The sequence below is a fragment of the Candoia aspera genome, chromosome 12 (assembly GCF_035149785.1).
Source record: "Candoia aspera isolate rCanAsp1 chromosome 12, rCanAsp1.hap2, whole genome shotgun sequence".
In the NCBI taxonomy this organism is placed as follows: domain Eukaryota; kingdom Metazoa; phylum Chordata; class Lepidosauria; order Squamata; family Boidae; genus Candoia; species Candoia aspera.
The window spans coordinates 6,621,168-6,646,318 of NC_086164.1; the positions used below are offsets into that span (position 1 = coordinate 6,621,168).

General features: G+C 41.2%; 1 protein-coding gene across 5 annotated transcripts in view; it reads left to right on the plus strand.

Moving 5' to 3' along the window:
* Positions 1-25,151, plus strand: part of GRIA3 (glutamate ionotropic receptor AMPA type subunit 3) — a 121,664-nt gene that overhangs the window by 88,910 nt on the left and 7,603 nt on the right. For 3 of the 5 annotated variants that reach the window (XM_063313335.1, XM_063313334.1, XM_063313336.1), the window contains exon 13: positions 8,815-9,062. In XM_063313335.1, coding sequence (XP_063169405.1) covers positions 8,815-9,062 — 248 coding nt within the window. Of the gene's footprint in view, positions 1-8,814; positions 9,063-9,871; positions 9,987-25,151 lie in introns of those variants that run through there. The other 2 variants (XM_063313337.1, XR_010068639.1) reach the window with 2 other exon arrangements.

Below are 25,151 nucleotides of genomic sequence, written 5' to 3' on the forward strand. Positions count from 1 at the left end.
TTTCAGTTTTCGATTATCCAAAACATATTTTCAAGGTATGTGGCCCCCCAGCCATGCAAAATCTGACTTTCCTGATTCAAATAATGCCATATCTAATAATCAGTACATCTTTGTCTTCAATATGGTGTAATACTGACTGTCCAAATGCTTTATGTGGCATGTTCCATCTGATATGGAGGAAAATCTGCTAAATTAAACCCAGTTCCAACAGGCAAGGAGTATTCCTTTAGTAACTAGCTGTTACTTTCCATTATGCTTCAGCTATTGTCCAACTTTGATTTAAGAGGAAGGGAGGAAAGACAATTGCTAGCTGAAGAGGTATCATGAATGAACAAGTACATGCATTTCTCTTCCAGTATCTAAACAGAAACCTCTCTTTGAGGAAGAGGTGAAAGCAAAGGATTTTGTTTTGGTGACAAAGAAGAGTTAGGTTTTAAACATCTCTGCTCTCAATTAAGGAGGTTAACCACTCTGATGCAGTTTTTCTTCAAGCAAGGAGAATCTGGAATTTGAAATGATCTGTAAAGTGAAATAGAGTGGAATCCAGCCTGGAGTTTGTGTTGGGAGAGTTGAAATTAATTTACTCCGACAGCAGAGCTAAAATAAGTCCCGTGTGTCTGACAGCTCAGGGTCAAGCCAAGACTGTGGGTGCTCCAAATTCTATTCCAGATGCATCAAGAATCTCCTGGGGATAGAGACTGAATATGTACTGGGTGTGTGCTCATGTATGCGTGCAATGGTTTATCTTCTAGTGCACTTGACTAAATGTGGGCAGAAAGCCAAGCTGTCATTTTTTTTTTTTATTACTATACAAATTCTGTGGGCTCACACTGCCTGCCTGTGCATATACCCTTAAGGAGCATTGTGCCCCACTGTTGTTGACCAATTTTGCACAGCATATAGAGACATCTCTAGGAAGCTCATAAGCTGCAAATGCAGCAGTCCTCTCCCATCGAGGCTCCATAGCAACTCCGGACACACTGTCTCTGGTATCATCATCTGTGAACAGAAATTTTCATATGCACAGAAGCACGAAGCATGCAGATTTTTTTCCCCTATTGCATTTATTGTCCACTAAACTGAGGTCTGTTAAATCAACAGTTAACTGGACTGGAGAGTGAAGAAGAATTACAACAGTTTTTCAGTGCAACACTTCATTTACTTCCACTGTTTAAGTCTACCATCATCTCCCTCTTGGCTTCAAACAACAAATCCTGAAACCTTTAGCCCTTTTTCTTAGACCAAAGGGTGGTGTTTTAGATTTTCATTCAACATTGGCTATGTCCAGACAACATGCATAACAGTGGTTAACACCTTCTTCTCAGTTCACATGGCACACTCAACCAGAAACTAAAGATAAAACCTGGGTTTCCAAATACACTTGACTGAATTGTGGCTGACTAATTTGTGCACGTGGTCATGTCAACTGGAACCCACTGAGTGCCTTTTTTCTGCTGCATTAAGAAAGGCTGTGCCTGGAAACACACAGTGGCATAGCTCCTAAGGCTGGTTCTACATCTGAAGCATGAAGATTCCAATCAGCAACATCATCAGGGCTGCACCACCAGGTGTGGGCCCAGGGTCTGTCAACATCAATGGTCCCTATATATACTCATCAGATGCCCATGTCTTCTCTGCTCTGTTTGTTTCTACTCTTTTTCTCTAGCAATTCTGTTTAACAGACAGCAACTTTTCTGGCCTGGCTGAGAACATCAATGAAGATACCTTAGTATTTATACCCATAAGCCTGTTGGCATAACACTCTTAGCTGGATTATTGTAGGAGTGACATACATACAGGAAAACTGGGTCAGATGTCCCTGCCAATTAACTTGGAAGGGATTAGATTTAGCCCCAAATTGACCCAATCCTGTTTGCAGTTAAATTAGCAAGCCTGGTAAACTGTATCATTGAAATAGCTGACAAATTCTGTGACTGGGAAAATGTCCTAAAGACATCCTGTGGGGAAAAAAAAAAGGGACTACTCTAGGCATTCCATCCCTGTGGCAATTTCTGCTCTCTCTGTCTCTGTCACACCCCATAGCCATGTGGAGACTTGAGAAAGATGAGTTGGTTATGACCCTATCCATAATATCACTGCAGATTTTTCTTTTCACTCTGTGTCATCCCTCTACAGTCTGGGGAGATGAGATTAAACTAGGAAGTAGGAAATGAGAGCCTCCAGCATCCTTTGTTAGAGGACTGTAAACATGGCTGTGGACTGATTGATCAGGACATCTCTGATAGTGCACTGCTGGTGCATGAAGTTGAGGTAGGAACCTGGGGGAACAGATGTTTCTGTCGGTATAATGCAAACACGGCCAAAGTGAATGGAAGAAACAGCCATCTGGACTCCAGCAAATCATAGCATTTTCAGGACCTTGGAGAGCTCAACACATGCAGCTACAAACTGAGTTTGCTGTTAATATAAGAGTTGTTGTTGCAGCATCTCTTTGTGAACTATTAAGGATTTACAGCTGGCTAAGCAAGAGATTTTTTAACTCCACTCAGCCTGCTGCTGTTTCTAAACTTATCGAGCCTCTGGCCCCTTCTAAAGCCTCATAACTTTGCACAGCTAAGAAAATGCAGAGGCTATGGAAAGGTCATCTTCTGAGTCTTAACTATGCAAGGTTTATTATGGAAGGCCTGGCTAGCACATGATGACAGATGGTGATGGCTTTCCTTCAGTTTTGAGTGACTTCATCATGTTCAGGGACTTCTTCAGGGCTTTGCTGAGTTCTTGACCCTGAAGCCATGACAGCAACCAAGTAAGAATAAGCATAGGGTCAGTGGTAAAGAAGAATGAAAGCCCGAACAAAGATATTGTGTTCATGGCACCTTCAACTTTGGCAGCAGTGTAGTCCAACCCTGCCCTTTTAGAACAACCATGGAAGTGGTGTTCTCTAAGTGTTACTTGTCAATGATATTTTTTTACGGAGAAGAATAAAGACAGTTGAGATGAGACTCACCCCAGCAATTTATTTTGAATGAACAGATGGTAATGAATTTTATTCTCTCCAGTGCTGGGCCATGATCCAGACAGCAACCTGTTTTCCAATGCTGGCACCGTCCCCATCTTTCTAATGGTATGACAGCAGTTAGAATTGAAATGTTGTTGGGCAGACATTCCACCTGCTCCAAATCTGTGCCCTGAATTCTCACCAGTCAATCTTTTGGTAAAATTTAGACACTGCAAATAACTACCGTCTCTGTGCCTCTTCCCAAACCAAAGAACCTGCAGTTTTCCATTTTGATAAGAGTGACTTAACTCTGCCCAATTGCCCTATGTCCTTCCTGGCAATATTAACATTTACAAAGGAGGCGTGCTATTAATTGTGATCAATAGCTTATGTCAATATTCAGCCTGATTTCACAACTCTTTTGTACTGACATTATGGAGAATGGAACCCATTTACCTCTCTTTGAAAATGTGCTCACGTTTGTGATCTGGGCCTTGACAAGGGAACATCTCCCTTTTTTTTTAAGGTCTTTTCAGGCATGGGCCTCCAAACACTGGCCCTCATGGATCTGCCTACTTTTGCTTCATATTTGACAAATTAGGTACTGTATCTTTAAGACTCACCAATATGCTTTTCTGTGAAATTGGCTTCCCTCTGGAGGAGAAAGTTGTGGGTTCAAGAGCAGGTTTGAACTTCATGCGGAAACCATGCCTCGGCATCGCACTGAGAGAGTTTAGCAAGTTTCTTGGCCTCGGCGGCTTGCCATTTTGTGAGAGCAACCATGACATTTCCCCAAAATTCCAAATAGAGAAAATGCTTCCTCCTAACAGAAGTAGCGCCAAATAAAGGCCATTTTCATTGGGACGACAACCTGGGGAGTAAAAAGAGACAGAGCAATTTGCAGCTGTTGTTGTAATTCAAAGTTTCATTGCAAGTGATCAATTCGGCCTTCTGGTAAGACCAACCTGCCTCAAGAATCCCCCCCCCCTTCAATATATATCTCAGAGATGATTTTCCATGTGCTGGGTGCCATCCTGTGTGATGTTTATGTATCCACTTCCCCCCTCAATAATTAATAAATAAGTGATGATTGATCCAGTCATCAAATCTTGCAAGCTTTCAGCAGCCTCTTGCATGACGGTTGACCGTCTTGAACAGTGTTGGCTTCTGTGTGCTCACCAGATTCTGGCAACTTCACGCAAGCTTGCCTGAAAGAACAGCCTCATCTTATTTGAGATGTTGCCCATTTTTCAATTTTTTTCCATGTTAAATTTAATTTGGGGGCTCTGGGTATGTTGCACAGCCCAATATCTAAGGACAGTTCTTTGCCAATATCTGCCTTACATGATGCAGGAACCATGAACTACCTTATGTGATGCTTTATGTGGAAATGTCCTTACACAGAGAACTTCTGGAAGCTTCATAATGATTTGTGAAGGAAGCCACATGGTTATGCTAGTTAACAACGGCACACCATGCGATGGAGTCTTTTGTACAATAGCTTGAGTTTCATAAGATTGGGTCTTGTCTCTCTAAAAGCAGTGAAATCTTTTATAGGGAAGTGCACAACTGACATTTCCAGGAATGGAGCATTCCCATTTCTTCCCAAAACATGTTGATTCTGCTTTCCTAGGTCAGGGTTCATGATATTCTGGATGTACTTTAGGGTCAGACCATATTGAGAAAGCCACAGAATATGTCCTGTTCTTGAAGGCTGATGACCATCCTTGGAACAGCCAGCCTGGCATGTTCCAGAAGAAAAATGGAGTATTCTGCCATCCCCCAACCATGAGTTTTGCACACTCTTCTTAAAACTCTTAATTTATGAAATAATTAGAACTCAGGTAGAGGGGCAATTTGTTTGCTGAGCTTTAGAACTTGCAGGTGGTTCCTTTGGCTAGCGATTGAGGTGATGAGACTGTTCCTCTTCCTATAAATACCTGACTACCATCCATTGCAACGTTCATCTGATCTGGACTGGAAAGGAGAAGCCAAGCAGAGGATCAGCTAAGGGGTTAAGTTGGAAGCTGGGAAGTATCACAGTAGCAATCCAGCCAGTGCCCCAGGGAAGGCAATCATGTACTGTTTCAGTGTTCTACTTTTGAGAGAGGAACCCTGAGATAATGATAATGACATTGCCCGAAACAACTAGGGCTTCATATCTCCTTTTTTTCCTCCCCCAATTTACTGTACTCTTTATATAACTGTGCTGTGTCACATGAATAGGTACTTGTTAGGAGAAAATATATCGCTTCTAATTAGGGACACAGTGTGCAGCCAGCAAAGTGCATTAGCTGATAAAATCAAAACCTTTTGGGTCAGTTCCAAACCTAACTGCAGTTAAGAGGCCAGCAGGTAACTTTTAAAGTTGTAAAGGGTTTTCAATATGAATTCTTGCTAAAACTACAAGTGGGTGGTTCTTTTTGAGAAGAGGCATTCTCCCCTGGTCAGATCATTATGGAATGCGGGTTTGTTTGTTTGTTTGTTTGTTTTTAATTATTTTTGATTGAAGATTTTTTTTTACAAAATAAAAACAATATCCATTTAAAAGCAAAGCAAAGTGATAAGCTGATAAGAAATGGATGAAAGAAAAGGGACAGAGAAGAATAAAAAAGTAAAGAAAAAAGATATAAGGGAGCAACTTCTGATCTTCTTTACAGCAGTTATAAATGCATTTGTATTTTATCCTCTCTCTCTGTAGTTAAATCGTGACTCCCTTCTTTCCATATTCTACCTTTCTAATCATCAAACCCATTAATCGCAAGTTCATTTCTTTCTGCTTTCAGCAAAAAGTCTATAAAGGGTTTCCAGTCACTAACAAATGTAGTTATTGTCTTTTCCCTACCAAACAAGTCAATTTTGGCATCTCTGCAAATTCTGTCATCTCTACCAACCATTCCTCCACTGTGGGTATTTCAGAGTCTTTCCATCCTTGTGCGTATAATACTCTTGCTGCATGGAATGCCTGTTTGGAGATGGTGCCTGTTGTAACCTATCTTACAAACAAAACTAATATACACAGGTACATACGGTCAACTTGTATGTTTCACTGAATCCCTAAGTGAACAGAAGCTGACGCAACATCTACATGGTTAAACACAGCATCATTTTGAAGATTTGATGTGCAGTTGTTTACAAATGCAAAATATTCAAATGGTAAATATGGGAGGCACAGAAGTTTAAACAACCTTCCAGTTGATTCAGTGCTATTTTTTACTGTAAAATTGTTAATAAGTCCCAAAGACAGCCCTACCTTTCTAATCTCTCAGGCTGCGCTTGGGCATCTGTCTTCTCTCACCAAACATGGGTTGTCTGAGTATTTGAAAATGAACATGAAAAAAAAAATCATTTTCAAATTCATCCTTACAAAGCAGGGGAAGGCTATAAAAAGGCTGTAAATGCTTCTGGCTAGCAATGACAGCTGTGAGACACATGTTTAAGAAATAGAAGTTATGTGGAACCCTAAAACTAGTTGAATCTGCAAAATGGAACCCACAAATTCCTGCAAAGGACCTGCTGAAAAAAATAACTTAGCTGACACTAGAGTTGTCATTCACAAGTCCACCATACAGCACCACCTATACAAAGATCTGCATGACAGCATTGTCAGAAGGAGCTCTTTTCCCACCCTTATCACAGAAGTCCTTATCTGGAGTATGCAGAAGAAAACCTGAGAGAATCTGAAATGTTTTGGAATGAAGTACTTTTGATTGATGAAACAAAACTGGCCTGAACCACACAGGATACATTTGGAGGACAAAAAGTATTGAAGAAAACAATATCTTGCCAACCGTTAAACACAGAGGTGGATCTGTTAAATGTTGGGGTTGTATGGCACCCAATGGTACAGGAAATATTGTGCAGGAAGAATGGATTCAGCTAAGTATCAAAATATCAAAGAAGCTAATGTCCCACAGCCAGTGAAGAAATCGAGGCTGAAAATAAATTGGATATTTCAGCAAGACAGTGATCTGAAACTTATCTCCAGACTGGCAGTGAACTGTTCACAGGAAAGACGAATAAAGAAATTGGAAGGGCCTTCACACTTGCTAGACTTCGATATTGTTGAAAATCTGTGGGAAGATCTCAAATATGAAGATTGAAGTCCATACAAGAAAGATTTACTTGGGTACAGGAAACATTGGGAAACTGTTATTTCAGCCAAAAGAGGTGTTACAGAGAACTGACTGAAACATCACCTTTTCTGTGCCTGTTTTCTTATTTTGAATCTGTAAGCACCTACTGCTCATAGATAGTAAATGTGCATTAAATCTGCAGAAATATGTGTTTAATTCTGTACGGTAGAGTAGTTGTTTTCAGCTTCATAGAAACCTAGTTGGATCAAGGCTGTCTAAACTTCAGCATGTAATAGCGGGTGTGTGTGTATTAAAGCTGTGCAGGAGAAATCCTGCTGACTTTTCTCTGCCCGTTCTCATTCAGTTTACTGAAGGATAAATGGCTTTCAAAGGGGAGGAGGATTTCAGTGAAATTCTGACTGAGTGAGATTCTCTTGCATTTATTTAGCTCCTAGTTGGCTAAGGGGTGTGTGTAAGTGTCCTGTCGTTGGCCATCTCGCCAGCACTCTGCAACTTCCCACACTTCCTTTAAATCCCCAAAGTAGACATCTCTAAGGAATTCTTGCCAAGGGGCTTTTCCAAATTGGGAAATGGGAACATCCAAAGAGGGTCAGGGTCATGGGAAAATGTTTAACAGAAAGTGACAACACTGGCCATCGCCCTCACTGCCACCCCCAACAATAAAACAGCTAGAATGATGCCAAGGCTGTAAGATCGATAGCTTGGATCAGTACGCATCCTGTTTTCAAATGGCTCTTTTGTTAGGCTGAGACTTACTTCTGCATATAGAAATGAATTGAGTGGTTCAGCCAGGCTTCAGTCTTCACCATGCTTATCTGTGGTGGGAGGTGCATTGTGCATGCTTACCTAGGGCTGTAAAACAAGTTGATTAATCAACTGAAGTTCAGACAATTCATCAATTCAAATCTCTTTTAAGGGTTGCAAGAAATTGGGAGGCGAACTCAGAATGAATAGAAATGTAGAGATTGAAAGGAAGAAAACCTAACTTCTTTTTTTCCCAATGATTTTTTTCCCCTCTATATTCTCTGGTATTAGGCTCAGGAGCAAAAATGCTTATGTTCTGAGAACATTGAGAATTGCATTGGATACCTAATGCGGTGTACCAACTAAGATCTTAGGGATCAAACAAGGTCCCCTGAGGCTCAACAGATCTACTAAAGAATTCAGATCATTAATGCTTTTTCATTATACATTGTGGAAGTGTGAGTTGCTGAGCACTGAATATGTTGTGTTAGTCAAAGGCTGAGGAGACACTATATATTTTGCTGGCAACAGTTCCCATTTCTTCTATGAAGTTTGGGATAAATCTGATTTACCATCTTTTATATTTACCATGAACTTGTAAGGTAGGTCAATGCAAACTGGTAGATGTAGAGGTAGAGGTAGATACATACATACGTTGGTCAAAGACTGCAATAAAGGTTTACCTACCTACTATACAAACCTTTGGAAACCTGAAACAGTGGATTAATTCAATACCCTCATTGAGGTACAAATGTCTTCCCAAACACTTCTCCCCCCAGTACTTGCATCCCTATTCTTCTGTGAACATTTTAATTCTTAAAAATTGGATGGAGCAGAAAAATCACCTGCCACAGCGAGTAGCAAAGCAAGGCAGGCCATTCTGGGAGCTGTATTTCCCAAGTTTTCCATTCCTAATTCATTGTGCTTCACTTGGGTTCCTATGTGGACAAGTTGGATGCTCACCTTTGTTTTCTTCTCCCTCTTTCCTTCTTTCTCTTGGTTTTTCTTTGGCAGAGATCCAAAATTGCTGTCTATGAGAAAATGTGGTCATACATGAAGTCCGCCGAACCCTCGGTGTTTGCCAAAACCACGGCCGATGGGGTGGCCCGCGTGAGGAAATCAAAGGGAAAGTTTGCATTCCTGCTCGAATCCACCATGAATGAGTACATTGAACAGCGAAAGCCCTGTGACACAATGAAAGTTGGTGGGAACCTGGATTCCAAAGGCTATGGTGTAGCAACTCCTAAAGGCTCAGCATTAAGGTGGGTGGAATAATATAACAATCTCCATGTTGTTATAGTATTCCACCTACCCTGATGTATTGTGTTGTCTTTTTTTTCTTTCTTGTGGATTTGAGGTAAACTTAAACAGTTTTTTTTTTAAAAAAAAAGATCTTAACAGTATTCCATGGAGTTAAATAAGATGGTAAATTACGGTTTTGTTGACCTGAATGCATCCATATTTTTTTCCTCAATGTTCTCTCCGTGTTGTCCCTCCTGATGGTGGCTGTTTGTTTGTTTGTTTGTTTAATTTTACAGTCCAGTGGCTTTTTGCAATTTAAATGGTAAAAGCCCGAGTTTAAAACCACCCTCTGTGATGAATCTTAAATTGCATGAGGTGGTGTTCTCGTTGTGTTTTTCTTCTGTTTTTTTTTCCTCCTTTTTTTTTTCCTTCCTTTCTTCCTCTCTCCGAAGACAGTTTCCCCATCCCGCACACTTCAGGTTTTTCAGCCAATGTTTATATCCTCCAAACCACCCCCTGCCCAATCTTTCACCCCCTCATTTGCTGTAACCGATCCATTCTCTGTAGCGCCACCTCCCCCTGGGGGAGGGGGAAAAAAAAGCAACACCGCCCCCACCTAAAACCCCAAACCAAATATTTTTTCTTTAAAAAAAACAAAACAAAACAAAGCAGCCAAACCAATCAAATCAAATCAAAAACCAGCAGAACGAAACATTTCCCCCCCTTCTTTCTGGCCAATTTGTCCTTCTGCTCCTTTCTTTCTGCGTTTGAACACCGTTAACCAAGCATCGCTGCATTATTCTTACGAGTTATGTTTTATCGTTTCAAGAAATGCTGTAAACCTGGCAGTATTAAAACTGAATGAGCAAGGCCTCTTGGACAAATTGAAAAACAAATGGTGGTACGACAAAGGAGAGTGCGGCAGCGGGGGAGGTGACTCCAAGGTTAGCCTCAATGTCACCACAATCGGGTACCTTAGTGAAGAGTAATCGGCAAAGCTGTTATTTGATGCACCCGGGGGGAAAAAGAACGTGTCCTGAAGACCATCTTGGACCGATCATGGTCAGGTCCCTCACTCGCCTCGTAGCTGGTGCCACCAGACAGTCTCCTCTTCTTCCTCCTCTGCTCCTTATTTAACTAACAGAGAGATCATACCCTACTGGGTTGGCATTTGCTGGTCAAGACCCCAAGATACGGACTGTAAAAAATCCAGGGACTGTAGGAGAGCGTTGGCATGTATTTATGGATTTAAATATGTTGGCTGCCCAACTCCAATGGGCTCTGGGTGGCGTGCAATGCTAGAAAAAACATAAGAGCTGCTGAAAACGTTAAATCAGACAGACAGCCCAGACTAAAATAATCTAGTCAACAAGAAAATCAACAAAACAAAAGAGGGGCCTTAAATAAAGCATAAACATCAATCCCAGGCCTGGGACTAAAGCCAGGTTTTCAAAGCTTTCCAGAACCCCAGCAGAGAGGGTGCCATCCTTATTTCTGGGGGGAGCTGTTCCAGAGGGTGGGGGCCACAACACAGAAGGCACGTTTCCTTGGTCCCACAAGATGACAGTGTTTAATGGAGGGGACCTGGAGCGCATCCACTCTGCTGGAACATCCTGGGTGGGCAGAAATGATTGGGGACCAGCGGTCTCTCAAATATCCAGGGCCTATGCCATACAGGGCTTTATAGGTAATAACCAGCACCTTGGATTGTAACTGGAAGCCATCATGCAGCCTGCATATCAGTGGTGACACATGGGCACACCAAGAGGCGCCCATTACTGCTCACACTGCTGCATTATGAAGCAGCTGTAGCTTCCAGGTGGTCTTCAAGGGCAGCCCCAGGTAGAGCACATTGCAATAATCCCATGGATTATTATAGTGGAAGGTCATTGTTGAAACACCAACCCTAATGTAATTAGAGAGTGTCCATACACTCCCCAAATTAAAAATAATAATTAAGAAAAAAATTAAAAATGGCCTAAATCTATCAATTCACAGTGTGCCTGTGTGAGACAGGAGATTTTGGCTGGTTTTGATGAATTGATTTTGGGGGAAAAAATAGACCAGTTTGGTCTAGTGGTTAAGGCTCCAAGCTAGAAACCACGTGACTGTGAGTTCTAGTCCCGCCTTAGGCATGAAAGCTGGCTGGGTGACCCTGGGCCAGTCCCTCTCTTTCAGCCCAACTCACCTCACACGGTTGTTGTTGTTGTGGGGAAAATAGGAGGAGGAAGGAGTATTAGGTATGTTCGCCACCTTGAGTTTTATATAAAAATAATAAAGGTGGGATAAAAAATCTAAAAAAATATATACAGAAGATATAAAATTTCTTGTTTAATTCATTAAAAAAAGAGAAAAGTTGATAGATGTACTAGACAACATGAGGCACTTGAGATGGTTTGGAATTCAGGACCCATGAAGGCTATTTAGCATAGCCAATGGCAAGATTATTTGGGGAGCTCCAATCCAAGATACCTAAAAAGTATCCAAGTTGCCTGTCCTTTAAACTCAAAGTGTTCGTTTATTTTATTTACATTCCTTGTCAGTGCCTTTGCTATTTATTACTAATTTTTAAAAGCTGTGTACTATTGTTGCTTAATCCAGAGGACAGCGGAGGAGTTAAAAGCATTGAATTCTGCAACTAGGTAGTGTTTTTAAATTTTTAAAGACCCTCTTTTTGTAGGGTTACAAAATAGCCGGTGTCCCTAAGATTTTTTTTTCTAAAAATCCACAGATAAAGTCAACTTGGCACCCTCCCCATCAAAGCTTTTCTGATGGTGCCATCCCAAATACACTGAAATTCCAGTTTGCCCTAAGAATTGAATTCTGTGGTTCTGCAGGGCAACAGTGGAGACGGCCCTGTTTCATATAACTGATTATCAGAAAACTGGGGATATAGGAAGCATGCTTTTTAAGACCATCTGTAAGGAATCTAGGATTTCTGCTGGCATGCTCAGGGCCACACTCCAAAATTTAATGGGAAACACAGGACAAGAACTAAATTTCCTGTCATTTCAACTTAAGTGGAATTTAATGTAGTGAATATGATTACGCTCCAATCCTACATTTAATTATTCTTTTCTCCCCTTCTAACACTTTAACAATGGTGGTTGTGTAACAACTGTTGGGAAGTTCTGGAATTAAGGCATTTTCGGGCCTCAGAGGTACCCTGGGGGGTTGAAAAATTAAAGTTGGTGGTCACAACCAAGGAATCAGATCCCTGCCCCTTTGTATATGCATGCAACATTGACACATGCAAAAGGCCAGGTCTTTGATTGCACAGTTGTGACTCTTGACTTTTTTTATTTCCCCATTGTCACTGTCTTATTACCTAGGGTAGCCTCCCCTCTTGTTTCCCTCCCAACATGTTGGACTGCAACTTGTGTCATCTCCAGCCATTGTAACCCATTGGCTCATGCTGGCTGGAAGTTTCCCCATCTTTCTTAAGGGCACCAAGTGAGGGTCACCTGATCAAAAACATTTTAATTCCTCTGTGCTTCACAGGAGGCCGAAAAGGGCACCCATGAGCCAAGAAGCTTGTGCCTGTACTCTCTTGCCTATGTAACTTCCACCACCCTTTGTCAAATCTAATAACCCTGCTGGCAAAAAAAAAGAGTGTTAATGGAATTAATTCCATGAATTGAAAGTAATGCCACAAAAGACTCCATTAATTTTTTGCAGACTGCACAGGGAGGGGAAAAAATAACAATCAGCTGCTGCTTCTTTTTTTTTAAAGGAAAGAAAGTACAATCACTTTCTGTAGTTAAGCAACCTATTTACAGCAAGATTATTGATAGCAAAGTGTGCAGGCGAGTTAACGTGGCTCCCGCCTGCATCTCTTCATAAAGGGGCGCTTTTATCAGCAAGCTCAGTAATCGTTTCCTTTAATCATATTTGGATAACTGCAAAAACTAAGTGATTAAAACCAAGGAAGATGCATGTAATTTCCTTCTGTTTACTAGGAAGAAAAGCCAAGTGGGAGGGAAAGGAGATATCTGTATCCACTGGCATGAAAGGAAATAGTCACCCTAGCTTAATCTTTAATGTGGTGGTTTCTATGTGAATAAGCAAGAAATACCTCCAGCAAGCTCATGCCTTCCTATATGTTGAAAACGGATGGTAGCATAGGTGAGCTTGTGCGTGGATGGATTAAGCTGATCGCAGTTTATTTGAGTTTCTTTCAAGAGAGAAGAGAGGAATGACTTTGGTGGCAGAAGAAGCTGCAATCACTCACTATGCATGGGCAATGAATTCCTCAAATTAGTCAGGTATGGGGTTGCCAGGATTCAGAGGATCTCTAACCAAGAGGCTGCCTAGACTCTGTATCCACACATACTCTCTGCTGCAGTAGCCCCCGGATCTCCTCCTTCCCAGGAGGAAGTATGAGACTAGAGGGAAACGATGAGGACCTCTTTAGAAGCCCTGCCATTCCTAGAGGGACCTCTGGAGATCTAAAGAAGGAGCAGAATAAAAACAGGCCACTTTTTTTCAGCATGCCCCCGCCTTCAGATGCAGCAAAGATGTTCTTTGCATGCCACTGGATCTGACCTGCACAGCTCTGTTGCTGATTCGACCCCGAGTTTGGTTTTGCCGAACTAGTAAACCAAGGGAATGTATAGGTGCAGAGTGCAGTGTCCCTGTAGTAATGTCACTTCAGAATTCATCATCAGAGTAACCATTATTGTACAAAGTGTGGAAACTTCTGTTATAATTAGAACAGCTCCAGAAATGAGATATCGTTTGTTGGCCCCTGTAATCCACATTATGAAATGAAGAGGGAAATAAGAACTGTTCTTTTCCTGTTCCGTAGCTACAGATGGCTCCTATTTGCTTGCTTGCTTTTTGGTTTGGTTTTGCAACGCAAAGCTGCTTTTAAGAATGGACAGCCTCATTTCCAGCCTTAAGGCTCCATCATCCAGGCCACGTCCCCTGGGAATACAATATGGGTCATGCCGTTCTGTTCTCATCAAAGGCTTGAGAGCGGCCCATTACAGCTGTGTGAGGGGTGCGGCCTCTCCTTTTTTCTTTTTCTTTATTGTCTCCTGTAAAAAAAGAAAAGGATTCCCATCCATTCTCCTCTCAGTGGGTTACAAATGCTTTATGTCCATCTTTTAACAGTGCTTGTAGCTTTTGCTCAAGACAGCTTCAGTTTGTCAGGTGAGATTTTTATATCATTTCCTCCGCCAGGCTGCAATGCCTTCACATCCATGACTTGAAAGGCATTGATTCCTGACCGTAAGTAAGACAGATCAGTTGCAAATATTCAAGAGAGATTTCTTGGGCAACAGTTAGATTTTTTTATTCTTTTTTTTCCCCCTTCTCTGTGAAGACTGCTTATCCTTGGAGGAAGAGTTCTTGGACTGAGAGACAGAATTCTAGCTGAACATTTTAAGTTTTTCTGGGTGAGCTACGCAAGATTACATAGAAATTCTCGTATGTATAATAATCGTGCAGACACACATGCAGTGGTTTGCAACCTGGTGTCTTCCAGCTATTTTGGACTACAATTCTTGTAATCCTTTCCCTCTGGCCAAGATGACTCAGGCAAATGGAAATTGAAGCCCATAATATCTGGAGGATGGTTGAATTGTTATATGATGAGCTATTTATATGTTATTTGCTTTTATTTAAATTGTTCTATCCTGCCCTTCTGTTTTTGAAGCATTTTAGGGTATTTTGAGCTACAGGTAGTCCTCGCTTAATGACCACAATTGAGACCAGCATTTCAGTTGCTAAGTGAAACAGTCATTAAGCAAATCTGACCTGATTTTATGACCTTTTTGCAGTGGTCATTAAGCGAATCACAGTTGTTAAATGAATCACATGATCATTAACTGAATCACATGGTTCCCATTGATTTTGCTTGCCAGAAGCTGTCCAGGAAGGTAAAAAATGGCGATCGCCTGACCACAGGATGCTGCAGCAGTCATAAATGCGAACTGGTTGCCAAGCACCCAAATAATGATCATGTGACCGCGGGGATCCTGCGACAGTCATAAGTGTGAGCGCTGGTTGTAAGTCAGTTTTTTCAGCACCATTGTAAGTCTGAACTGTCACTAAATGAATGGTCATTAAGTGAGGACTACTTGTAGCGTCCCCTAAGTTTGACATGTCACCCACCAAAAGCTCGATTAAAAAGGGGACCATTGATTAAAAAAAATAACAAGTCACTGCCCTACACTGATCATGTCACCTAGCCTGGAAATGAAACATCTGCAAGAAGAGAAGCATGCTCAGGGAACACCAAGAATGGAACAATTCACCTCTGAGCTATGTGTCTTCTCCACTACGGCAGCAACACAGAACATTCAAACACTGATGAAAAGGAGATCCTTGGGCTTTTATGGCCATGTCCTTGTTCTCCTTATCCTTCCATGCAACGTGCTGTAAACAGGGGCGGTTTCATCTGTTCTTCCCTCAGAAGGAATTCCATAGCTTGCCGTTGGCTTTGTCCTCCCCACATCTCTTGCTTGGCATTTTACAGTGTTGCACCTACCTACACAAATCTTTTATGTCGAGTTCTTATTATGACCTTAAATAAGTAATTCATAACCTACATATTTCCACCCATTCTACTTTTGTCATCATTGTGAAGTATTGGTAATAATAAAGTGACAGGATGATTAAATGTACTGCTTAGGGATTATGATGGGGAAAAAATCCCCATTCATAGCCTGTCTATTGAAGAATTATATGTGCATGTGGGCAACATCCATGCAGTTGTCTCATTGGGCTTCAGGAAGGCCAGGTTCTCACTCCATTGTGGAGGACAAGTGAGTGGACCATAGCAGTGCCAGAATACATCTTTGCGTGGAGAAGATCTAAAGGTCAGTTTTTCAGGCATCTTACTTTGGAAGGATTAATGCTTTCCAGTGAGCAAATGCAGCTCCTAAAGTCTACCAAGATTCCTCCGCAAAAAATGGCAAAGCACTAAAAATTAACATTTTCAGCAGAAAACAGATCAACTCTCTATTTTTTTCCATGCAGTTTTCTAGGCAACGTATTTGGAAGAGGTTTGTTATTGCCTTCTTCCCAGAGCGAAGAGAGAAATACTGGCCCAAAGTCACCCAGCTGGCTCCATGCCCAAGACAAGACTAATACTCAAGTTTCTCTGCTCTTAGCCCAGCACTTTAAACCACTAGACCAAACTAGCTGTCAAGCATCTGATAAGCTGAATTAAAACTAAAAATGCTCCTTATTTCCTCCCCACAATGGGAAAAAAGAGGCCCAAAATTCCACCCCACCCTTCTGGTGACATGATTATTTCACATCCCATGGCCCTTGACCCACCAAATAGTAATTTTTTAAAAAGTGGTTCCTGGTCATAAAACTGTTTCCCATCCAATCACAGAGTCCTAGTGAGATTGTATGAGATGGACCATATATGCACTTCTCTATAAGGAAGGACTATACACCTATTTATGTGTGAACACATGCTTCTGCTGGGTGATGAAGGTTAAGTTATGATTAGTGACAACCTCAGGCAAAACTTTCAAAACTTGGAGATGCCCCACTTGCTGCTGAAAAGCAACTAGACATTGTAGAAAGCCAAAACTTCATTCAGCCCAGAAAGTCAGGGGCAGAAATGTATCTGTCATTGGATATTCCCCAAATATCCCTCTTAGTTTGTCTGCATTTACAGGAAAGTGGCAGTGAGTTTCCATAATCTGGTGCCTTCCAGATGTGTTGGACATGCTAGGCTGGGGAAGAGAATGCTAGGTTGGGGAAGATCAGGATAAGCAACTTGGTTTCTGTGCATGGAAGCGGAGTATTTTTTTTTCTCTTCTAATATTTTAGAAAGTCATTAAAAATGTCTGAGTTCCTGGTTCATGTATTCTTCTTTTCATAAGACTAAACAACTTCATGAGAAAAAGATGGAACATGTGAACCTGGTCTTAGATTTATTATACAGGTAGCTATCGACTTATAACCACAACAGGGACTGGAACTTCCATTGCTAAGCAAGGTGGTCATTAAGTGAGTCATGCCCAATTTTATGACCTTTTTTGCCACGATCATTAAGTGTATCATGTGGTCATTAAGTGAATCTGGCTTCTCCCATTGACTTTGCTTGTCAGAAGCTGGCTGGGGAGGTCACAAACGGTGATCACTTCACCCTGGGACGCTGCAACCATCATAAATACATGCAGGTTGCCAAGCACCCAAATTTTGATCATGTGACCATGGGGACGCTGTGATGATTGTAAGTGTGAGGACCAGTCGTAAGTCTCGTTTTTCAGCACCGTCATAACTTTGAACAGTCGCTAAATGAATGGTCATAAGCTGAGGACTACCTGTATTTTAAAGGAAGAGGTTTCTGTAGCTTCTTTTGGATCTAAGATACCCAAGTTAGGAATCTTGAGGTTTTCAGCTTTGCTTGTCTTCTACTTCGTAGTAGGATAACAGCACTTGCTTTGAAGGAATTTGAATGTTAATGTTTAATTCAACCTTTCATTTTCATTAATATGTCAAAGCTGCAAATGTATGTAGAGTCAGTCTCAGCTTAGTTCTCTGTGTGTGGCATTGCAACTGTGCAATTGTTTCTTCCTTTAAAAGAACATATTCCTAAAGAAACAGCTTTGGCTTTGTATGAATTGTGCACTTGAAAACGAAAAATGAGCAACCATTCAGCAAGTGGCAGCTTCTTATAAGTTCCATGAGATGGGCTAACTCGCCCGGGGAGGGCTTAATTGTTCATATTAACCTCCCTGCAGTGAAGCTGGAGTTTGCCGAGATGTATCCTAAGCAACCATGCATCTTACATATATGACTTAAATAGTTGTCTGGATCTGCCCAAAAGATATTCTCTCACTCAAGCAGTGTAAAGAGCATTCTCCCTGGAGCACACCAGGCCCATGTGGAGAGAGGGAAAAAAATCACTTGGTCAAATCACGTGTCTCTTATGCAAATGGATAAACTGGGATGATTTTTTGGGGGGTAATCGGGTTGTTTGCATGGTTTGGAGAACCAGCAAACAGTGCTCAGGAAACTGCTTGGTGTGTCGCAATAAGACATAATGTGAATTGTGGACACTGGTTGTGGTTGTGGGGAAAATAGGAGGAAGAAGGAGTGTTAGGTATGTCCGCCGCCTTGGGTTGTTTATAAAAATAATAAAGGAGGGATAGAAAATAAGCAAATAAATAAATAATTGACTTCGTTTTTAAGCACTTGCAGATAGAAAAGTAGTGTGTTCAGTGAACCCAGTTAATTGGTTAATTCAGCAACTCCTAATAAAGCAAACCATGACCTGCAGATTGCATGAACCAGGCCTAGGAAGCTGTCTTCAGGTGCATCCTATACAGTAGTAGTAGTAGTATAACTTAGTCAATTGACCATATCAAAAAATTGGGCAACCTATACATTTCATGCTTTTTCTCTCTCAACAACAACTTCTGTTAGCTCACTTAACAGAGACTTCCATCAATCAACCACTGATTGATTAGATGAGTGTTTCTCAACCTTGGCAAATTTGGGACATGTGGACTTCAACTCCCAGAATTCCCCAGCCAGCATGGTTGGCTAGCTGGGGAATTCTGGGAGTTGAAGTCCACATGTCCTAAATTTGCCAAGGTTGAGAAACACTGGATTAGATGTTTTAACTTTATACTGTTGGAGTACAGGCAGTTTTCAACTTATGACAATCCATTTAATGACCATTTGAAGTTATGATGGTGCTGGAAAAAGTGGCTTATGACCAGTCCTTGCACTTATGGTTGTTGCAGTATCCCTGCGGTCACGTGATCAAAGTTTGGGTACTTGGCAACCCGCATGTATTTACAACGGTTGCAGCATCCCAGGGTCACATGGTCACCGTTTGTGACCTTCCCGGGGGGCTTTGGACAAGCAAAGTCAATGGGGGAAGCCGGATTCACTTAACAGCCATGATGATTCGCTTAATGACCTGGGCAAAAAAGGTTGTAAAACCAAATGAGGGGCAGAAAGTGCTCTAGAAGGACTCAAGTGTCGCTAGATCATAAAGATGCCAACCCACCCAAGCCATCCAAAATCTTTGAAACCCAAGACCGACTGAATAATCGGCCCATGACAGTCAATACTGTAGAATGATATGCACTAATTCTCTAGATGATTTTGAACCGAAACTGCCAGCATCCCTGAACATAGGCCATGTTGGTGTGGGCCACTGACAATTCTAATTCCTCACCATCTGGTGAGCTACAGTATTATTCCTAAAATGAGCTAAACCTTCTCCTTACTCTTGCTCCAGACTAAGTCCTTTTTCTGTGCAATCTTGAACAGTGGATGTACACCTGGTCATGTACACCTGGTCATTATTTTTTCATTTCAGTGTTTCTTCCTTTTATCTTAGGCAGCTGAAAAAGTCCTTAAATGCAAGCTTGCTATATTTTTGTTGTATAGTATAGACTTAGTAAGTAATTTTACTTACTTACTTATTTCATAGCAAGAAATTTTACAGGGGGGATATTAATGGGCTGAAGAATCATTGTAGATCTGCCAGTTTATAATACACTTCACATGATACATTTACTTAATTATATTGTTCCATAGCAAGCAATTGAGTACAATCGTAATTCTGTGTTTTCCTTTATATCAACACAAATCCAAATGACCAAGGGACTTTGTGCTGTTTTGAAAGGTTGTTCTTTTTTTTCCCTGAGATGGAGATTGTGGAATATCCCAGAGGAAGGGCAATTGGTAGATGGAATGTTTAGATATTTTAACGTTTCTTTCCATGAGTGAAATAATGCATACACAATAAAAGAAAGCCATCTACAGTATATTCTTCAAAGAAGTCTTGCTGGATCTCATCAAAATAAGTGCAGCTTGCTCAAGAGCAGTGTTTGCCAAGTTCCCTCTTTGGACTGCAGTTGTGTTGAATTTTGTGTGTGCATAGGAAGAGGTGTGAAGTGGTTGATGCATCACTGATGTTTCTACCAAGCAAGCCAATGAAAGTTTACCTTGACTTTTCAACATTTGCATCATGCCAGATTGATGAAGCAGATTGATGAAGCAGATTTTATGAGTCTATTAATGAAATTTGTCAGCTTATTTTGACTGAGCTTGAACTATTTCACAATACCCTGACAATATCCAAATGGTACTTGGTTTTGTTTTTAAGGAGAAGCAAATGCTAGATTGAAAGACTGTCCATAGATCATGATTTGCTCTGGGAAAAAGAGGAAGAGAAAGGGAAAACATATATTTTTTTAACAAATGGCATAGTATGGTTTCCTTTGTTCAGTTCCTATACCCTAAGAGGCAAACAGATGCAAACTCCAGAAGGTTGGGGAAGAAGACAACAAATAACAAATTTATCTGAAAACTAAATTCAAGTGAGAAATGTGCAGTTCAGTCCCCACCCCAACCCCACCCCAAATGAGACTTTTGTGGACTTGCTGAAACTTTTAAGGAGGAATGAAAGATGGTTTTATAAAATCTTGAACCTCCACCCAGTCCATATCTATAGGATGATTTTTTTAAAAGGATACTTATAAGATTTGGAAGGACGATATTGCAATGAAAGGGGAAGAGGAGAGGATGGATGAATGGATAGATATAGGGATATAAGCATATTTTCAAAAATGTTCATGATTCTGAAGTCATCAAGGGTAGCATCCAGCAATGGCACCATCCTTCATGAATTTGTCCAGTCTCCTTTAAATTCATCTTAAGTAAGTTCCACAGTTTAATTTTGCATTGTATAAAAAGGAACTTCCTTGATCTACCTCATTTAGAAAAGAAAGTGTTAACCTATAATATCATGCAAATTTAAGGACCAAGAAAATACCTTTGATCAGTCTAGTCCACCATTCTGTGTCATACAGTGGCCAACTGCGTGTATTCAGGAAGCTCAGAAACATGGGTGGCTTTATCAATTGCTCCTTCTTACCTACTGTACAAATGGCTGTGCTTTCTTCTGTATGCATCTGGCTTACTATATATATTAATCTAAAGTTATGCACCCAAAAAACTATCCCACTGACACTACATTTGAGATAACTAAGAGAACAGTATGGATCAAAAGCTAAAATTACACACTGGAAAGAAAATAAACAAGAAACATATTCCATTGCGAAGAAGGAATCTCACTGCAGGAACAAATATATTAATGGGAAATGGAACAGAACTATTTAGAATGATGCTCTGGTTCCTAAGTCATCAAGGGAGTGCAACTCTTCTGTAGCTCATTTTTCTTAGATTAGAAAAGCACCAACGACAAATCACAGATATGAAACTCCGCAGCATTCAATTTAAAACTCAGCAGACTAATTGAGATTTCTTCTTTCAGGAGATTGAATGCTGATGAATGGCTGCATTCAACGTCTGTCTTTGAAAACTGTGCTCATGAAAAGGAAGTGAATAAGCCATCAGCAGCCAACATTTGTATTCACTAAGCCCCCCCTTCTCAGTAAGGATGGAAATACAAAGCAACATCTGTTTCATAAATTCACAGGGTGCCCATGTGTCATCAAATGTCAGCACCTCAATGGAATTTCAGATCATCTCCCCAAGGTCGCTGCTGCCACTCGGGAAGACTGGAAAAAATAGCATTGTTTTCCTTGTGCTTAAAACAAGACAAAAGGAAACCCAAGCCATAAGAATGTAAGAAGAGCCAGATGCATCCAGAAAGTTCACAAGCATGGACAGGAGGGCATAATATAGCACCCTAGGATTTTAACTGAGAACTTTATGAATCTATTGGTTTTGTTTTTCCCAACTTTCTTCCTCTTAAAACAAGAACAAGCAAACAAGATGCAAGCCTATGATCAACTCTGTTCAACATAACCAGCCCTCTTCTGTGTCAAGCCCAACTCACCAGTAATAGCATCTTCTTGCAAGTCCTGGCCAGCCTTTCATTTTCCTCAGATTGCAAAAGAAGGCCTCATAATGCTGAGCCAGCCCAGAAAGTCACAAGAAAATGCCTAGGTTTGCATTAAAGACTTCTTACAGATTAGCGAGCTTCAATATCCTGAGCTGTGAATGGCAGGACCACCAGTCTGCATCTCAGTAGAAATGAATCTGCACTTCATCAGATTAGAAAATAAGAGTCTTCTTGTTTTGATGGGAGAGAAATAGGTTTGGATGGGAATCATGCTTAACTCTGAGGATTCTGTCTGATGCAATGGGAAATGGCCACCTTTACCAACAGATGTTGTCAGTCGGCAGCATACACCTGTCATGCTTATCCCTCTTTGCATGTTAGATTTTTTAACATCCATTTCACAAAACTAAGTCAATTAACTGAAATAGAAATGTGTTTCAGAATTCAAGAGAGGTTGGCGATGGGACAGTTTTTTAAAGCTTAATTTTGGTCTGTAATTAATTTCTTACACTAAAAGCCCAACAAAATTTGAATAATATCATTCGTTGTTGACATCCAACCTTTGGCATATTTAGGAAGCTATGCTGTAGCCTACCTAAGCAGCAAAAAGCAACCATATTCTCCTAAGAGGGGGGCTGTAGACTAGGAGCACATGCTTTGCATGCCAAGCATCTTAGTTCAATCCCCTTTGAATCAGGTAGCAAAAGGAAAAAAGAATGCTCTCTGCCAGAATAAATCAAGAATAGACAGATTTTGTGGGACGGTGGGCATATTTAGAACTTGTCTGAAAATGTGGATGCTCTGGCAAAAAAAAAAAAAATTGCCATGAAGGGAGAATAAAGAAAGCCCCTTTACCATGTGGTTACCAAATACTTATTTGCCATGAGACAAGCTAGTGAGAGTGTTTCCAACTGTGTCTTCTACTATCCTAGCTTATCTTTGTCTTTTGGAGAAGGAGATGGTCATGGCCATCTGCGTGACACACCCTCAGCCCTGAGATTTCTTCTTTCAAGGCTCAACACTGCATGGAAGATGTTAGCCTTGCGAGGTAGTCCAGACAAGAAGCACACCCAGAAATACTAACTCTTATCTTTATTGTCAGGTTGCATTAACAGAATCTTGCAAGTCTGAAAGTACATGCCTCCCCCCTCACCTTTACAGTCCAATAAACTAGGAAGGGTCCCTTCTGAGATGTTTGCCATGTCCCCATTCATCCTATGGACTCAGCTTCCTCTCATCTGACCATTGTCTAGTCTGTGGCTCTTCCTCCTGTCTCCCAAGGTCATTCCCACATACCATTACATCAGGGCCCTGCAGTGTCTTTTTTAACCTAAGTGTTAATTGCTTGCAGACAGTTGACATTGCCTACAGGTTCGAATTATACTGGAACATTCCTAAAAGTGCTACAAGGCTGGCCCTGCCTTTTGGCTAAGTGATGCAGTGCTCAGGTGGTAAGTTATGAAAGGCAGCAGGAAGATGTGAAAGAGAGCAGCCTTTTAGTTCTATCATTCTACAATTTTGTGATGGTTTCCACCAGATACAGAAAGGGGGTTGAATCATCTGCTTCTTGGCCAGCCTCAAATGCTATGCATGTAATATTGTTGGGGGTTGGGAGGCACAATTTTCTGCCTCACTTTGGATAGCAAAGCATGTCAGATTGGCTCTGAAGAATAGGAGGGTGAACAGTATTTCATTTCATGGAAGGCTGCTGCTGAATATTTTTCAGCTGATTGTAACATATTGTAGGCAGTTATGCCTTTCAAGGATATTGTTAGCCAAGAGAGGCAGTCCTGTCCCTGGATTTTTAAATCAGTGTTGGGTATCCTTGAGCAGAATAAATAAATACAGCTTATTGTTGACAGAATTAAAGCTTTGTGGACAAGCAGATGAATGGCGGGACAAAGATGCTGGAGCTAAAGCTGGTTTGTGGCAAATGTATCTCTTGAGTATTTCCATATTTCCCCCAGTTTGGCTTAGCGTGTAATGTGAACCCAGCCATAGGGAGTTGTAGATCATACGAACCTGTTGACTGGTGCTTGCTAAGTGAACCATGGTTGAATAAACCACATGAGCTTCATAAAGGAGTTTATACTACTGGACTGATGCAGGTTCAAACTGTGAGAAAACAGCTGCCATCTTAGTGATGTCCAAATTAGTGCACAGATTGATCTAAGGGTGTTTAATGCAAAGGCCAGAGTATGGACTTGGATTATTTTAGAAGCCCAGAAAACCATGTGACTTTGAACAGATCCAAAAGTCTTGAGTCTTGCTTTTGTTGGAGGTTGCTGTGATCTAGAAGTCACAGAATTGGTAGAATGGGTTTGTGCTAACACAGGACACGTTGGATTCCTGGGATGATGATGATGACAACAGTGACTATGACTCAAGGCTGCTGTCCTCACTAACTACTTCTTTACTCCCCTCCCCAGTGGGAACGGGAAATCTTGACACTGTGACTATGATGGGGAATCCCTGCATAGTGAGATTGATCCTCAGTTGGGGTGTGTGTGTGTGTGTGTGTGTATACACACACACACACACACAAATACAAATGCAAACAAGGCCCAGAAGGCAGCAATGGTGATAGATGTAGTGGTGCCAAGTGACAGCAACATCAGGAAGAAGGAGCATGAGAAGCTGGAGAAGGACCAGGGCCTGAAGGAGGAATTAGAGAGGATGTGGAAAGTGAAGGCCAAAGTGGTCCCAGTGGTGGTAGGGGCACTTGGGGCTGTGACTCTCAAGCTGGGAGAGTGGCTCTAACAGATCCCAGGAACAACATCAGAGTTCTCCATCCAGAAGAGTGCAATGCTAGGAACAGCTGAGATCCTGCGCAGAACCCTCAAACTCCCAGGCCTCTGGTAGAGGAGCTGAGGTTGAGGAAGACACAGACCACCCATAGGGGTGAGAAGGGAATGAATGAATGAATGAATGAGAATATATATAGATATATAGATATAGATATAGATATATAGATATAGATATAGATATAGTATGTGTGTATATGAACAAACCCAAGGAGCTGTAAGCTAATTTCTTTGTGAAATGGTGTTTTGATCTCTTCTAGCACTCTTGTGTAGAGAAATCTGGATATTCTTTCCCTCCAGCTAGAATGTCTCTGCAAATAGCAGAGTGGTCTAAAAGATGATTTGCACCAGCAAGCCTCTTCTGTTCTTTCTGTTCGTTCAATAAGAAAGCCTTGGAGGAAAAAGTTTTCTTTTCCTTCCGAGCCTGTCCCAAAGCTACTGAAAGCTGACTAACGGTATCCACCACGAGAGCAAAACTCCAAAAGGGGAAATTGGAGACCACGCTT